This window comes from Chelonus insularis, unplaced genomic scaffold (genome assembly GCF_013357705.1).
Source record: "Chelonus insularis isolate UGA/USDA-ARS -01 unplaced genomic scaffold, ASM1335770v1 scaffold_714_pilon, whole genome shotgun sequence".
Taxonomy (NCBI): Eukaryota; Metazoa; Arthropoda; class Insecta; order Hymenoptera; family Braconidae; genus Chelonus; species Chelonus insularis.
In genome coordinates, this window is record NW_023276795.1 from 1,967,412 (window position 1) to 1,985,377 (window position 17,966).

The 17,966-nt window shown below is 31.1% G+C and overlaps 2 protein-coding genes and 1 long non-coding RNA gene across 3 annotated transcripts in view; 1 reads left to right on the forward strand and 2 right to left on the reverse strand.

The window, feature by feature from the left end:
* The window catches only part of LOC118073934 (uncharacterized), a 139,662-nt gene that overhangs the window by 47,696 nt on the left and 74,000 nt on the right, over window positions 1-17,966 (forward strand). The window lies entirely within an intron of this gene.
* On the reverse strand, window positions 4,168-6,473 carry LOC118073932 (uncharacterized protein PFB0765w-like). The gene has a single exon (NM_001414541.1). It carries the CDS (start codon window positions 6,450-6,452, stop codon window positions 4,200-4,202), a length of 2,253 nt encoding a protein of 750 aa, NP_001401470.1. The 5' UTR covers window positions 6,453-6,473; the 3' UTR covers window positions 4,168-4,199.
* LOC118073933 (reticulocyte-binding protein 2 homolog a-like) lies at window positions 6,588-8,365 on the reverse strand. Its single transcript, NM_001414542.1, has one exon. It carries the CDS (start codon window positions 8,356-8,358, stop codon window positions 6,625-6,627), a length of 1,734 nt encoding a protein of 577 aa, NP_001401471.1. The 5' UTR covers window positions 8,359-8,365; the 3' UTR covers window positions 6,588-6,624.

Genomic DNA, 17,966 nt, shown 5'->3' on the forward strand with positions numbered 1-17,966 from the left:
TTGAAATAAAATGGAGGGGGAGGCGAAAATGATTATTGAGTTCTTCCTTTACTTCAGGTCACGACTGAATTCATGTCGTGACCAATTTTTGTCTTGTGATTTAAATTGGATTCTTTGCCAAGGTCAGGGCAAGGCAGAGTATTGATTCGTTCTTCATTTTGTTTGCTATATTTAGCTATTCTATTTTCTGTGTTAATTTAAATGTGAATAAAAAATACCATGTTTTGTAAAAGTACATTTTTATTCTCCCCGAGTTTTCGCTTGATTAGACTTCTTTATCTTTTGTGCTGGAGAGATGTTATCCCTTAGAGGCGAGAAATGAAAAAAATAAAGACTAAAGAAATAAGAAAATCAAGTTTAGTTAGAATACAACCATTTTGAAAGAAGTAGTCGGTTATATTTACTGTGATAGCATCTTAGGATTTTTTTTTCAGCTGATTGCCTATGAAGATCTAAAAATTAAATCTATATTGTATTTTAAATTGCTTCTATAATTTGTAAGATGTATTGATTCGATTCTTTGAGGATTTTTATGATTCGATAAGTTTTTGTATGTAAATTAAATTATGAAGAGCAAATATAAAAATACAACTAATTTGGCAAATGATGATAATCATGATAATATCCTAGATGTTTCATTTATCATACATCTTCATTAAAACAAAGTTACAACTTGTCAGAGAGTAAGAAGAAAAGTCATAGAAGTAGAATAAGTTTCTGTATTCTCTTTAATCCTCTGCTATAAATCAAATCCCAAAATCTTGAGACAGGAAACGCGATCTCTCGCATGACAATTGTATTGAAATTTGCCTTTACTTCTTATCCTTCACACTGTTCCACCTTTTCTTCTTCATTTTTCATTCCTGTCACTTTATGCCTTATACGTGAATTTCATTATTTGATTAATAAATAAATAATGTCTACTTTCAATGAAATAAAAACGAGACATTTTCATTTTTGATGAAGCTACAGACACATAACACTTGGGAGCTAAATGTGATTTTTTTTTTGATAAAATGATGTTTCATGCTTTTGTTTATTTTAAATTGTGAAGCACGATTATAATATTATTTTTTTTATATGCTCCAGTTTTTAAAACATGGTTTTTATTCAAAGTATAATAGAATGTGACGAGACTAAAATACAAAATAGTGGAAAAAACATTGGCAATAATATTTTTAATTATAATAAAAAGTAATCATCTTTTTTACATAGAAGTATAGTCTTAAAAACACGTTTTTAAATGCCACTTTTAATGGAAAAATAAATTAAAAAATGATATTATTGTTTAAATTGATATAAATATTAGTTTAGAATAAAATCAGAATTTTCGTGGCTCAATAAATGAAATGATCAATTGAATTTTTATCATATAAAAATGAAATAAAATTATTTCTGGATAGTAATAAATAAATGGAGCACACATGTATTTACTAGAAGAATAATTCTTCCTTGTAGCTCATTTAAATAGTACTCAATAAAATTACTCAACATTTTCTACACTATATAACCCAGTAGCATCTCCAAAGCTTTTCTCCAACATTTATTCTAAAAGAAATATTATTACTATCATTCTAAGTGCAACGAAAGAAATGCTACATTGAGGTCCAGCACAGATTGTGAGAGAGAAAAATAAATTCCATCTAGTGCGCATTTACAATGCCACATGGGAATAATTTGTCGCAGAAGTAAGCATTATACTTTTTGCGATCTCCCATCGGACGAAGGAAGCGAAGTAAATCGTTTGGACAATGAAGTGAACTAGAAAAAGAAAAAGATTGGCAAAGGATTGTTTGTCTCGCAGTAGTTCTCTTTTACGCTTATCTCAAGTAAAAGTTGCCTCGACAATCCGGTAGAATGTGACGCTAAGATAAGGTTAACGAGTAGGTTTGTGTACCTCTAACGCTGCACTAGAGACGTGGCGCCCAGCTAATTGGAAACGATCTTTAACCTGGTAACAATAACACCAGGACCACCAGGAGAATCAACTATTTGTGTCAGTGACATTATTTTGTCTTTCTTATATTACATAGTATTGTGCTATTTTCATTTTGTCGACATAAATAAACTTTTCTCGGAGTAGATTAGACCTTCGTTCCGCTGGGAAATTGCACGGAATGCCATGCAGATATTCAAGGAAAGTTCGTGGACGTTAACGATGTTGGATTATTCGTGCTAATTGCACCGCAATAATTTCCCGGAGTAACTGCTGCGTCACTTGCATATATGTAGCATTCGTTTATGTTCATAACAATGCTGACATAACTATTGTCAGTAGATGCATATGTACTTTTGTGCATAAATTCTGTTGACTATTAGGAGCCAGGAAGTTTATCGTATCTTAACTTCAACATGCATCAATGAAGTCATATGAATGGATGCTGCTGATCAACAATACCCGAATTTACTGCTTGAAACATTTTTAATTTTAATAAACAAATAGATAAAAGTGCTTTTCTCATGTTAAACTTCATCTTAGTACCAAAATTTATGCTTGCAATAATTGGTAAAATTGGTTTTGTTCAATTCAAATTGCTGACATGCTGAAAAACATGACCAGATATTTTTTACATTTTTTTTTTTGATGAAGTAAAGTGGTTTATGATTGCAACTTATAAATAAATGAGTTACGCTTGGATACTTATGGTTTTGAGTGGAAAATGTGGATTTGCTACGCAAGTAAATTGCAATATTTTTTATTTTATAGATTACTGGTGATGAAAATGTTTCATTTGATTTTTTAATAGGTAGTAATATTAATTTTTCAAGTGAAAAGTTTATTGGATGGATTTATAAATAAACTAGAAGTTGATAAATGGTGTAATAAAAATGTTATTTATAAATTGATATTTCTTTGATCAGGTGTTAGTAAAGGTGGATAAATTCAAATTAATGACAAAAAACTTATCAACTCGTTTCAGACCAGATAATTTTTAAAATAAATTTTCACGATAGATTATTTTAAATCTGGAATATTTACAGATTAAATTATATTCAGTTGGAATTTTTTTGAATATGAGTTATTGGAAATATAATATTTTTATCACTTTTTTAATCCCTTTCCATTGATTAAAATAATAAATAATTCACAATAACAGAAAATAATTCAATGTTTTTTATTTTATTCCCACCATAGAACATATTTATTATCCAAACAAATCATAAAATTTTTAAATATTTATAAATATTCTGCACACGTTATATAACTAAAAATAAATTCAAGACCTATCTTTAAATTTACTAGGGGAAAAATGTTGTTGGACAAAGCATGTAATGCTCAACTAAAAAATTAATGACGAAAATTCGCGAAAATATAATATGAACGACCAGTGTATCCATATGAAGAAACTTTATAAATAGCATAAAAAGAGAAAGAGGAGAGAGAAAAAAAAATATAAAGGGAAACTAACAAGAAGTTCTTTCATTCCGGTACGTAGTCTCTTGACGACCATAAAGATTCTCCCGTTCAAAACAAAGTAAAAAATATAAAATAAAAAAAAAGAATAAGTGAAAAAAATAAACAAAAGTGGAAGTATATCTCGCAAACACTTTGAAACTATAAAACTTTAATATCACGCGGTTGATAACGGTGCTCTGGTTTTCAGAGTTGAATCGGAAGCGATAGATGATGGCTGTATAGAGAACGAGAAAACAGAAGAGATGTATATATCCTCTAGCTTTAGCTTCAGAAGAGATACGTCAACAGAGATTATCATAGAATCCATATATGTAGCATCAGGCTTCTGCCAGACTCACTTGGATACGGCCAAAAGGTGTATGCTCTTCTCGCGGGTTCAATGTTTCCTGTGCGTAGTATCTCTCCTCGCTTAAATGCCAGAGGGGAACGGAGAAGTAAGCTAAACTTAGCACAACCAGTCGTATAACAGTCAAGTCTGAGCCAAAAATTCCTCCGGACTTTATTCACTCTGTTTAATATACGAAATTATTTGATAGTTAAATTTTCTTGATTAAAATTTCAAACTCCAAGCTACTTGTTTTTATCTCAACTAAGTATTTTACTTATCTCAAAGCTTTATCTAAGTTTAATAATTCTCACACCTATTTATTTATTTAAACATTCTAAATATTTGTTCTTTCACTTGGACTTTAAAAATTAATCTTTAAAAAATAGTTGTAATTTTTCAAACTAATTATTTTAGTGTTTGTAAATATTTGCTCAATTTTTCAATTTTTATTTATTAAGGTTTCCTTTTAGGAATTAATATATTTATAGGAGCAGAAGAAGGAATAGTTTTTTGCACCAGTTCCTTTTCTCGCACTGCAAGAGGATCATTCACTAAACCTGGTTGGTACTCTGCTCCACCATATTTCCTTCCCCATATTTCTGCATCTAGAGTATTTTTGATACAGAAATTAGTCTTGTAAGGACCTGATATCATTCTCCTTTGTTTCCTTAGCATGTAGCTTGAATGCAGATCTTCTATTTCAAAAGAGATCTTTTCTATTCTTTTTTTCAATCTTTGTATCTCTACTCGAAGTTTTTGCTTTTCTTCATCATCAGTCTCCAGTGCTAACTTTTTGTTCAGTTGCCCCAACAATCGTTGACATAAATGTTTTTGTGCATCGTATAAGATATTTTTATAGATTTGTACATCATAATCTTGCTTATCTAGTTTTCGTACTTGATATTGTATTCTTCGAATTTCTAATTCAGTATTAACTATTATTGTTGTGAATTTTTCGATCATTTTTTCTTTCTCTTTTAAATTTCTTTGTTCTTCCGCTGTCTTAATTTCAGATTGAAGAATTTCCTCTATTTCACGTTTAGTTTCGTCCAAGTCTTTCTGACGATTATTAAGTACTCTTTGCATTTCATGATATTTTTTGCATAATTCATTATTTTTATCGACAATTGCTTCGTTTTCATACATCTCAATATTACTAATCTTGCTTTCCAATTGTTTGTATGTTTTTTCATAAAATTCTTTAGTAATGCTTTTTTGTTCTCTAATCGCACTCAATTCTGGTACAGATTTTGTAGCGACATACTTTTTTGGTTTAGATTTTTTGACTTTCATTCGAATTTTTCGAGATTGTTTCCGTTTCTGTTCAAGTCTTTGTTTGAATTTCTGCTTCAGTATACTTTTCCTTGACTGAGGTTGAATTGGACTACCAGAGGTACTAGATGTGCTTGGTTTTTTAGCTTCTAGCAGTTCATCCCTTAAACTTGGCATTGATGAGGTGTCTTCTGGTATATCTTCAGTGTTGGTTACATCTATCTCACTTTCTACAGTAGATTTAGTTTCATCATTTAAACCTCTGCGTTTTTGTTTTATTTCACTTTCATCTGATTTTTCTACTCCTAAACTTTGAGGTTCTGCACCTTCTGGTGTACTTAGATCTCTTTGTCGTTTCCTAACTGCTGTTAAAGGTAAATCTATAGACATTGATTCTTTATCATTTGGTCCACTGATTTTTGAAGATTCTGGTTTAGCAATTTGAACAGATAAAGGTTCAGCAACTGATTTTATATTTACTTTTACTGGTGGCTGCTCTTGCTTTGCAAGTTCTACATCTTTTAAAGATGAATCTTGTTTTCGTTTTTTCAATTGTGTCAAAATGGTGCTTACCTTACTTGGTTGACCAATTTTGACATATTTTTCTCTATAGAGGTTTGGATGTGGAGATTCTGGTTCTGGAGGCTTAGTACTGGAAGATCGTTTGCTTTCTCTTTCAGTTATATCAACCAACAATGGATCCACATTGACTGTTCGTGCATAAATTAATTCAGGTTCATCAGACAAAATTTGTATATTAGAAAGAGGTTGCTCTAGAAGTGAAGCATGTATTTGCTCAGCTATAACTACCAACTTGTTGGATTGAATAAGATTTTTGAAGTTTCGTATAAGTACATTAATCGGAATTGAAAATGATTGTCCAGTGAAAGATGATCGATAAACTATGACTCGATATCGTAAATTCAATTTCAGATAACTAAGTTTTGTAACTTCTCCATTGTATTGCAAAACTACTTTATCTATTTGCTTTTTCATTTTTTCCACTTTAGGTATTAGAGAATCTAATTCATCCATTTTCTTATTTTCGAGTGATAATTTTTGTAAATAATTAATATGAAAGTTATATTGTTCATGCAATGTTCTAATTTCATAAGCATCTTGTATAAATTCTGCATAATCTTTAACAATGCAAATCAAAAATTCCTCCAATTGATTTTTTATATAATTATACTTGGAATCAATTCTCTTTTGTTCCTTGGATGTTTTTCCACTAATATTCCACTCTGTTGTCGTTTGTACTGCTGACATGTATGTTTGATAGTAGTTTTCTAGTTGATCCAGAGTATCATGAATACATTTTAATAGTTTATCTAGAAAATTGACCAGTGAATTAATACTGTTATCAATAGCGACAACTCCATTTCCATTAAGCTTGCTTTTATCACCTTGCTCAACATAGCTACTTATACCCATTTTATATCCTACTAAAATAAAGAAAAAAATTTTTCTTTCCAATCGACTCAATTACAATAAAATGATTTTGATTAAATGTCATGATTCAATAGTTATTTTGACCGCACAGCTTATGATAGTAATCAATAGAATAAAATAGTATCAATTTGAATACTTTTCTCTCTTGTGAACACTAAACTTCTCCAAATAATGAAGCTTCTTTCTTTAAATACATATCTCTTTCTTTTTTCCTTTCTGTATAAGAATCAATAGAATAATCCACTTCATCTTTTAGAGAATCTACCATTCTAATCAATTGGTCTCTATCTTGTTCTAATTTTTCAAGCGGTGAACCACTTTGTCCTTCATACTCCATTACACGATCAGATTCAGTTGCTAGCATCTGAGCATTCCTCTCCAGTTCATTCTGCCATTTCTTAAATAATTTTTCTTTTACTTCAAATAACTTATATTTGGTTTGTTGAATTGCTTCATCATCTTCTTTTAACTGGATAAAGCTTTTCAGAACCATCTGAAGTTCATTTTGATAACGATCAATTTCTATCTGACTTTGAGCAGTTTCAAGAAATTCTTTCAAACCTTTGATCCTTTTACGTAAATCTCTACTTCTTGGAATTAATTCATACTCACGATCATTCAGTTGATCAATTTGTCGGTCTAACCTTTCCAATGTATCAAGGAAAAATTGATAAGTGATTTGCTCATAATTATCGATTGCAATCTCTTCAGCTGTTCGTTCATCAATATTAACACTCTCTAGCAAATCACCAAGCTGCTTTTGATATTCTTCTCGAACTGAAATTTCTGGTATGTCAATTTTGATAAGAGGTTCAGCTTGCTCTTCATAATCTCTAGAGGTACTTGGTCTTTCAGTAGCCATTGGTTCTTCTAAACGTTGTGTCGTTACGCTGCTAGGGGTTGTTAGGCTTTCTTCACTTATTTTCTCTACTCTTGCCTCCTCTTTTTCTTCTTCTGGTGTTGTTTCTTCTGCCTTCATTCTCATTTCTTCTTCCTCTTCGTCTGATATATACTCTTCCTTATCATCTTCACTTTCTTCAGTTTCCGTTGAATCACTGTCATCAGATCCAACAAATCGATGTTCTCTGTAAGCTGGATCAATCACTTTTCTAGTGTACGGTTCAAGCAGAGAATATGTTATATCAATGATTTCATTAGAACCCGAAACCTGAGGTTGTTTTAATATTTGTGGTTTCACTGGTCGAACAGCTAACAATTCTAGAGGAGGTTCTTTAGATATTGATTGTAATTGTTCAGGAAATTGTTGGAGAAGTTTACCAAATATTTGTTCTTTATTTGTCGACTTGTTGGATTCAATTAAATTATCAAGCTGCTGGTTGAATACTTTAAGTGAGATTGAAAATGTTTCTCCAGCAGAAGGTGACTGATAGATGATCATTTTATTCTTAAAATTCAACTGAAGAAAATTTAATTTTGATATTTCTTGGTTATAATCGACAACTAGTTTCTCTAACTCAGAATTAATTTGAGAAACTTGATGGGTAACGTCTCTTAATTCATCTACATTATTTTTTTTCTCTAGTTCAGCTATTTGATCTGAATAATGATTCAACATTTCATAAAATGATTTTATTTTATATCCTATCTGTAATAAATTCATGTAATCTTGAGTAATACTGCTTAAAAAACGATGTATCGAATTATTCAATTTATCATATTTCACCTTAGCTTTCTTAAACTCATTAGGTGATGGTTGAATTTTTTTATCTGCTACCTGAGACATATAAGACACGTAAGCACTTTCTAATTTTTCGAGAAAATTATCGAAATATTTTATCACTTTATTATCAATAAAATCAATCAATGAGTTAATACTACTATCAACAGAATTTATTTCCCCACTAATATTGGGTATGCTAGTGTCCATGACTGCTCTTTTTATTCACTACTAAAAAAGAGACAAAAAAAGTTTTTTCGTAATAATGAAAAAGCACGTTTTGTTCTACAAAGTTTCAGTTCGTGTATTAATTAATAATAGGTATTATGACGTCAGTGAAAAAATAGTTTGATTTATTTTTTATCTAAATGGATCGATATCTCATAATTAATGAATGAGATGACTAATTTTGAAACTATAATTGAGAATAGAGTTTATAAACTTATTAAAATAATTTGGACAGTCATGAAATCGATTAAAAAAGAAATAAATTTACTGCAAATGAATATTAATTAATTCATTACAAAAAATTTTGTTCTTGTTGCAATTCTATTTCAATTCCTCACATTTTAAATGGCATAAATTTTAAAAAAACTTTGTGCATCAATAAATTCAATCTAGAGATTACAATTTATTTTTGTCTAATAATTAATTCTTACCATAAATTATAACAGTAATGGATCATCCTGAATAATGGAAGTTAATGCAAAATTAATTATTTAACATTTAATAGTAAAATGATTGTTACATTAGCTTTTACTATATTCATTTGTAATAAATTCACACTTAGTAACATAATAATTTAATAACTCTTCAAGCTGATTTACAATATAAAGTATCACCTTTTATCATTAATTGATCATTATTTTCAAACAATAAAATCGTAGTAGAAAAAAATTATTTCTATTTCTCAATGAATAGACTTAAACGTAAACCTTTGTAATAAGAAAAGCTCTCAATGTAAAATTTCCAATAATTGGGCTAGAGAGAGAATAGCATAGATAGTTTGAAGTTACTCAAAGAAACTGGTAAATCACCGAGTAATTGAGAAGGAATAAGAGGCTGATGGTGTCTCTTCGATGGAGAATCAAAAGCTTTCTGGTTCTCTACGATAAGACAACGATGAAGCGTTGTTCGCTATTCCGGCTTTAGTTTGATAACGCTTTTATTCTTTATGCGCACATCTTACTTTCATGGCTCTTTATACTTTTATCCTAAAAGAATCAGCCTCTATGCTACACACTCGCACGTTCTTTAAGTCACGATTTTATGATTCTCTGATATTCCATCATTTTATTGTTATTGCAACTCTACCGGTGTTATATTTGATGATATTTCTTGCTGTTTTTTATGGTTGCATCTACGCATCTTTGTCGTGTGAGCTTACATTTAGGAATTTATTTTATATTTTATACCTGAATAAAAAAAATTCTCGGATAAAGCTTTTCACTAGAGAATATTTTTTTTATCCTATTTTTATCAGTCACGTTTATTATTTAAGTTTTGATAATTTATTTAAAACACTCTCTCGGTGCTGAAAAAACATTTTTAATTTTTAAATATATCGAAATATTTGTTATAAATTTATTTAAAATTTTTGAAAATTTATTTTAACATTTTCTTGGCATTGAAAAAAATATTCAAACTACTGTGACGTCTTTTAAAGCATAGAAATGAGTCCACTCTGATAATAGAGTTGAACAAAAACGTACATTGTGTTTGTTTAATTCAACTTCAACAGGAAAATGTGAGATTTAGAGATAATTTTTTTTTTGTAAAGTTAATCTTCTTAGAGAGTTCATGCGTGATTCTAGATCTTTGACACTTGTTTAAAGCACAATTGAGTGTGCCCCTTAGCAGTTTTCATAATGAAACTCACGCATGGCTGACTGTCCCACGCTCTCCCTTATTGTTCTGGTTCTTTTTTCCACAAGAGTACCATTTCCGCTGCATTCGCACGGCAAGAAAAGTCGGAGACTCCTAAATGACTCGCGGGGTCTTTGGGTGAAATTATGGAGCGAGTCTTGAGTTCACTCAAACGCCTACAACTAAGTGATGAGACTGCCTTTATGTTGGGACATGAGAGTGCTATAGTAAAATTTTAATTACAACTTTTAACATTAAATTATTGAGGCCATTAAATTGTTGGTTATCACGATAGAATATATGTAGATTGTAGGAAATAGAAAAAAATGCGAGGTAGATAAAAGGTCAGTCGTTGACCCATTGGATGAGATTTACGAGCGACATCAGACAGTCGTTTTGCAATCTCATCCCCTTCCCTTTCTTCGCACGATCGCATTTCCGTCTCTTGGTCATTACGCGCGACGAAGAGTTCGGGATACTTATCTCGTGGTTCGAATTCTTCATGCCGCAATCTTTGATTATACCGAGCTCCTCGCTCGTTCTTAAAAGAAGACTCTCAAGGGAAGATAATCGTGAAGTCTAAGTCCCTTCAGACATGTCGATTGAAGTCGATCGTGATACTCGAAGGAAGAGAGAGCGAGAGAAAGAGAGAAATGTCTTGAATGATTCTCATTCCATTCCCGATCGACGCTCTAAACTCTTGAAGCGTCTTCGTAAAACGTATTATTTGAAATTCGAACGAGCGTCTTCATGCTAAACGAGCAGAGTTTTCTTTATATCTCCCTTTTGCAACTTTAGGAAAGAGGATGAAATATAAGACTCGAGAGACGAAAAAACGCGTCTATAGTGTTGATATAATTTTACAAGATGTCGTCTTTGGCTCAAGCTCTTTCGTATTCTCTTTTTTATACTCGGAAAAATTTTAAAACTTCAACTAGGATAATCCTAACACCCACCTTTCCAACCATTTTTCTTTGTGAATTTATCAACTATTTAAATAAATAAACTTCGAGATTGAAGAGTAGGCAACAACTATTATCAATATTTTAAAGACAGTTGTATATTTATCTTATACAGAAATAAATTTGTTTCATAGAAATTATTTAAACAGATTCTACTAAACCAGAAAATTCTTCTTAATAATTTATTTCAAGTACACAACTTTATAATTAATCCAAAAACCAGATTAAAAACATCTTCTATTTCTTCAACTTCCTGTTTTATTTATAGAAATAATCATAATAATTAAACAGAAATAATAAATCAACTATTTGACTACTAGTATCAATTATAAATGAGCTCATGAGAAAATTATAAGACCCAAAAATAATTTTTTATATCCGGTAATTTAAAAAAAACAAAAAAACAATTGAAAATGATAATTGAAGGTAATAAACTGAAAAGAACTTCTTAAAAGAAAAAGAATTATCCAATTTTTCTATTAAGAACACTATTATTAAATCCATTTAGAATTTTTCTTTATCATTTCCTGACTATTAAGAACGTTAGAATAACGTATAATAAGACATCGCTAATTAAGAATAAGAACTTCACTCTGAATGAGAGGGTAGAGACTACTTTGCTATTAAAGAAAGCACACGTTAATTTGGATGAAAGAGCTTCTAATTAGTGAAATCTGTTCCGATTGTTCATTTCATATTATTCTTGTTCTATCTGCAGTGGGATGAACACGACGAGAAGGAGTAAAAGAAAAGTGATTCGACTACCTTTATCACACCCTGTACCTTCCTCGATTCAGTTTCTCTCGTCCCTTGAAACCACAGAACAAACTGTACCAAACCTTGTCGACGCCACCTGTTGCATGGATTTCCGGCGCACTTCCCTCCCCTCTTTTCATCTACCTTCCCCACCTTCTACTGTTCACGTCCACCTTTCACCCCTTGTAGCTGCGATATGCGAGAAGGGGAAGCAAGATGCATATATCTACAATTCTACGTGCTCGATATGTGTCAGAATATTCACATATGTTCTTGACATTTTCCACGTGATGCCAAGAGAAGTGTGTTACTATTCATCAGCTTCTTTCTATCTTTTGTCTTTTCAACCAGCCAATTCAATTTAATGCCAACTGCATTCTAATACTACATGCTTCCCAGTTGCATTTATTTCATCTCTAGTGAATTCATTTTTAATTATCGTTCTATTTTCTGATAATGTGATGGTGAAATTTAAGTTAGGTTACTGTTGGAATCTCAATTTTGCAGACAATTGATTTATGTAAAGTATGGGGAGCATGTAAAGCGATCAAAAGTATTGGGTGATTTTATTTAATAAAGGGAGAAAAGAGGATTTTTTTTCACTATTTATTTTGTATAAATTTGTTTTAGTAATTGGCTCATTGATTATTTTATTACCTCGGATTTAAATGTTTATTTTTTTTGTTGTAACATTAATTCTCTTTTAAGTAATAGTGCAATCAATATTAACATTTAATCAACATAAATTGATTGCAAAAATTAAAAAATTACGAATAGATGTTAATAATAGATACATTCATTGTAAAGTAGCTGTAAAAGTTCAATTTGCTATATAGATGATTGTAAATATTTTTTGTAAGTAATGGAGTATGTTGTGATTGTAAGATACTCGAAAAAGTTGAAGATTCAATACAACTTTTAATTGTTAATTATTTCTACAACTTAATAAAAACAGATAGTTGCCACAGCACGAATAAAAATATAAGTTTTCAAATAGTTATGCAATATTTATGTTTATCAAGACTGAGTCAACAATAATTTTTGGAAATTATCTTAAACAAGTTAAAGCATCTGTTATGAGTCTAAATAGAAATAATTTCCAGAATAAATTTTCTTATTGAATAATTGAAAGTTGATATGAAAACCAGGATTAAATTAATTTTGCTATCGATGGAAAAGTTTTGTCTGTCATGGTAGAAATGAGGTCAAGTATCGTATAAAGTAGAGAGAAAGTTTGAAAAAGCCAGGAATGCTGGTAATGATTGCTAATTCGACAGCCCTGTGGCAAAGTTCAGGACCCAGTTGTGGATTGTGTCTCTGAGGTTTGGAATTAACTTTGAAAATTAGTTCTCCGTAATGCTGACAATTGAAAAAACCTACAAAAAGGTAAAAAAGTCATGAGGATTGGTAATTCTGGTCTTACCACGTTCAACACTTTTTTTTATGTTGATTCTTATCTACTAAAGGTGAAAGACAAGGATAAAAAGAAGTGGACATTTAACCGGTCCCTCAGAATCACCAATTTAGCAGCCAGAATTAGCTGACCTTGTATTTACACTTCTTTCTTTGCCAACCAGTGGAAAAAATCGACACTTTTTCAAGATCTGGGAGTGTCAAAGACGAAATTTTTCGACGAACTGTAAAAATGACAAAGTTAGTTCTATGACCGGTCTTTTATATTTTTTTTTCTCTTAAATTTTTTTTTGCCAAGTGAGAATTACTCGACTGGACCACGAACTAGCGAAAGCTCTATCCCATCGAGAGAGCTTTGTCCGCTTTAATGAGCGCCACGGGGTGAAGGCAACTTGTCAGGTTAAAGACTCAGTCGTTACTGGAGAAAGAAACTTTTGGAAGAAGACTCTACAAGACAGAGAAGTAACTGTACGACAATAGTTGCATTTTTCTTTATTTCTTTTTCCTCTCTTACGAGATACCTTTGACAACGGGCTCATTGATGGTGATTTTGAGAACTACATTCTTTTCAATAACATCTCAAATTAGTTCATACTTTTAACGATTTTTGAACTTTGCTCTTGTTGCAGTCTCTTTTTTATTGTTCAATTCTCTAACCAGAGAGTTACACAATTTATTATTTCCAGTTTTTTTTTTTTTTATCAAACTCAAGTTTGTCTTCTTGTGGAGTTTATACTTTCGGAGCTTCTGTTTCTCTAAACAAGTGATTAATGTTCGAGAATACAAGTTTCTAAAGATGTTTATTTTATTTATAAAGAAATTGCTCCTTTTATCAATTCAAAAGAAGAATATAGGAGAAGGTTGTGTCGAGTTATGTAATTAATTCACTTTAGAAATTTATAGAAGGTTCAATGAACTCATCTGTTGCCAAACAAATATTTAATATTGAAACTTAAATAACTTTGCCTTTAATATTTAAATTAATGAAAATTAATATTTTATTTAAAAAAAATGATATAGCGTGATGCTAATCATTTATTTTGCATGAAAAAAAAAAAAAAATTTTTATGATTGAAAAATTTTACTTACCTCCAATAAATTTTAAAAATTATTTACAGCTTTTCGTTATAATAAATAAGTTTCGTTTATGGTTGATAAGAGTTTTAAAAAAATTTTTCCCCGGTATCAGCATTAAAAAGCAAGATATAAAAATAATTGAATAAAAAATAAAATAAATGTAATAAAGAAGTAAAGCCAGAATTTACGACAAAAATATTTTGAAAAATTGCATAATAAAAATGCTTTCGTTTGAGACATGAGATACGATCCTGGTGTTGAAGAAGAAAATTATAAAGAAATTAAGTTGATGTATCGCACAACAGAATATAAACGTGTTGAAGGAAAAACTGAGGATGGAAGTGAAGAGTATAAAACCTCTATCAAAGATACATGTCGTATTAAATCTTACATCCGTTCAACCGTTCAAGCAAACTTGTCACACAAACCCAACCTATACTGATGGCTTAAGAACTGGTAAAAAGAGAGTATACGTGTTTAATTTTTTTTTTATTTTTCTAAAGTGAGCAAACATCCTTTTGTCGGAAAATCATGTAATCTCGAACGTTTAATCTCAAGACAAGACTGCAGACTTTGGAGTGAAGAATAAAGAGAATAATAAGAAAGGTTGAAAAGATAGAAGCAGCTAGCAAAGAGTTGCGGATATTATCGATAATCGTGTTTCTAACAGAATGTAATATAGTTGTTAGTACTTGTGGATAGGATAATAGTTGATCTTAATACTTTTCATCCCCTTGATGAAACGGATCAAGAGAAAGTAAAAAAGAGTGAAAGAAAAATGGCTTAAATGCACTTTTAATTGTCAGAGTAATTTCTGAACCAGCAAATTCAGTCTTGATTTCTCTTTCTTATTCTCCCTTCCAGCTTTACATTCCATTAGATTTATTTTTCCTTTTAACTAAACGATTAGTCCTCCTCGAGCGTTCAGAAGGAAACAAGACTCGTTCTCTGCTTAACTAAGTTCTCCTTGCTTGAACAATTTTCCATCTTTGTTAGATACATTCTTATTTTCTTTGACTCTGCTGACTCTCTCACACGTGTTTTCTTCCTGAGACATAGGTGTGTCTGTTGGCCACTTCACAGCTTTAGGGGTCAACTCCCTCTCTCTTTCTGTAAATCTATGTCTCGTAAATTTTCCAACCTGCTACAAGTAATACAAAAGCCAAAGAGCAGGAAAAGGTACATTTTTTTCTTGGTATCATCAAATTCTAAAGTTGATTCCATTTTCGATATTTTCTCTCTTTCTAAATCCTGGTAACTGTGTTTATTTATCTTCTTTTTTGTGTCGTCCTTACATTTTTTAAACCACCCACGTTTGCCTTTTTGTCAGTGGTGTACATACAACACTTGAAGAAGGGTACAAAACAAATTCCACGTCACTCTCTATATATGCCAACGACAAGGTTCTGAAAGTTTCCAAGCATCAGTACATTCTACAACTTCAATGTACTTTTTATCACTTATTTTATGTTCGTACACACTTGTTCAATTGAGGACCTTTTCGATATGTCAATGGTACCTTTGGAAAAGTACTGTTACCTATAATTGTCTGTCTTTTTTGATTTCCCAAGTTTGGAGTTGGATAACTCTGGTGAGTGAATGCATGTGAAGTGAATAAATATTCTCTTATCGAGAAATTTATTTGAATAGATAAAAAACACCATTCAAAATTCTATTTTACTCAGGTGGTCTTTTTTAAAACTCTTTTTCTTCAAGTAAACAGTTTTTTATATAAATATATATTATAGTGAATGAATTTAAATGAGGTTCTTTCTATCATTCAAATTTTTATAAAAATAAATTAAAATGAATTTATTTGTTATATTTAATATTTAACATTTGTTTTAATACATTTGAAATTTTGAATAATATTTTAAAGCCTTAAATTAATTTCTTTTTAGACACTAGGCCACGGCCACATTCCTTTACTTTACCTAATGAAAAAAATCTGCTCTGGTTTTCATTACTCGTTTGCTCTCAATTTCTAAAAAAGTCTGATGCATTGCAAAAAATAGACAACTTCAGCATCTGTTAATACTATAGTAGACCTGAATGAATCAGCTGTTAAAATAGAAACACATCTTGTACTTCAACCAGTCTTTTCTTTAATTTACAGTTGCATTGAAAATTTATTTCAATTCACCAGAATTTCGAAATATTTATCAACTCCTGAATTTGATAACTCCAATAAAATAATAAGAAAATTAAAACTGTCAACATCTCATCAACATCTTAATATTCCAATAGAATTTACGACAACAAAGCAAATAAATCCACCTGACACACCAACAAAGAATACCGAAGTGTCAGACATTTTTTAGCTTGATTTTCATGCGTGAAGTGGAGGAATTTTGAGCTACTGGGCAATCAGGCATGCAACCAAAGACCACATGTTATCCAGGATACGATGGTCTGGTGGTAGCAGTGAGGACCTCACATCTGCGGACTCGTCACACCGGTCTCACTTGAGTCAGTGGCGTAGAAATCTCAGATTTCTACTCATAGCTTATATAGCTTTCTTCACTTATTAGTTTTGCCGTCATTTACTACTACCTTTGGCATTTTTCGGCTTTCACAAAGCCAAAGTCACATCAAATCCTCACACCATACCATTGTGTTTAATCTAATACTTTACGATCGAATTATTACGTAAGGATAAAATTTAAATACTTTTTCAAGAAACATTAGATGTTTTATAGTTTTATTTTTCAAAGAGATTTAATGTTCTTTAACTCGGCTAAGCCGAGTGAATTTTTAACGAGAATAAAATGGTTTATGGGTCGGAAAGGTGTTTTTTTTCTGAAAAAATACTTATTATAAAATTTCGCATGATTTTTTTCCTTTTAGTGCATAAAAGTGTTATTTTTTTTTGACTAATCATCGTTGAGTTTTTCTTAACACGAGGGCAATGGCTTTTCTTGTCGCATCAGTGATGCAGAGAGAAAAAGCAGGGGCCGTTTGATCGAGGCCACGATCATCCTCATGTTCTCCACGCCATTGGCTTCCAGTCCGGCCGGTTACCGCTCCTACTACCAAGCCGTTATACCTTAACTCACCTTCTTTTACCTCAGCTCACTATGTTCCTCCTTCCCTCCATTCTACTACTCCATCTCTCACTCGCTCTTTCTCACCTTCAGTGTAACATTTTAGTACCAGTAGATATATTCCTCTTTCTCTCTTACCTCTTGAGTACTTTAGAGTAGAGTATAGACACACGTTGCCACATCGTGGCAGGCTAAGGCTTTAAGCTTCTTTCACAAAGTCTCAAAGACGCGATTGATTCAACCAGTTTGCAAGCAGAGCTTTAAGATAATCCAACTGAAGATAAGTTGAGAATAGCAGGATAATAGGGGGAAGAGGGGGCGGTGAACACACAATATTGTTACAAGAATTAACGACACTTGTTCCTGATTTCTTAATTGTTTTTTTTTTTGGCCGAACTTTCCAAATTGTGGTCCACTTTTTCTTGCTTGGAAAGATTATTATTACGTGTCAAAAAGGAATTTGAAAGTTTCAATCCGTCAAACAATTTTCCAAGTTTATTGATTGGAATTCATTTGGTTGACTTGAGTGTAAGTACTTGGTAGGGAGTGTGTTATCGAATTTCGATCAACATTTTTAAATAATACATCAAGCTTTTTTTAAATTATATAAAAAAACACATTACTAATTTCTCTTTTGGATTATAACAAAGGATAAACAATTTACATTCCACCTATTTTCGCAACATTTTTATCAAAGAAT

Coding starts and splice junctions, on each gene's coding strand:
- LOC118073933 (NM_001414542.1), bottom strand. CDS start 8,358: ATGGACACTAGCATACCCAATATTAGTGGGGAAATAAATTCTGTTGAT.
- LOC118073932 (NM_001414541.1), bottom strand. CDS start 6,452: ATGGGTATAAGTAGCTATGTTGAGCAAGGTGATAAAAGCAAGCTTAAT.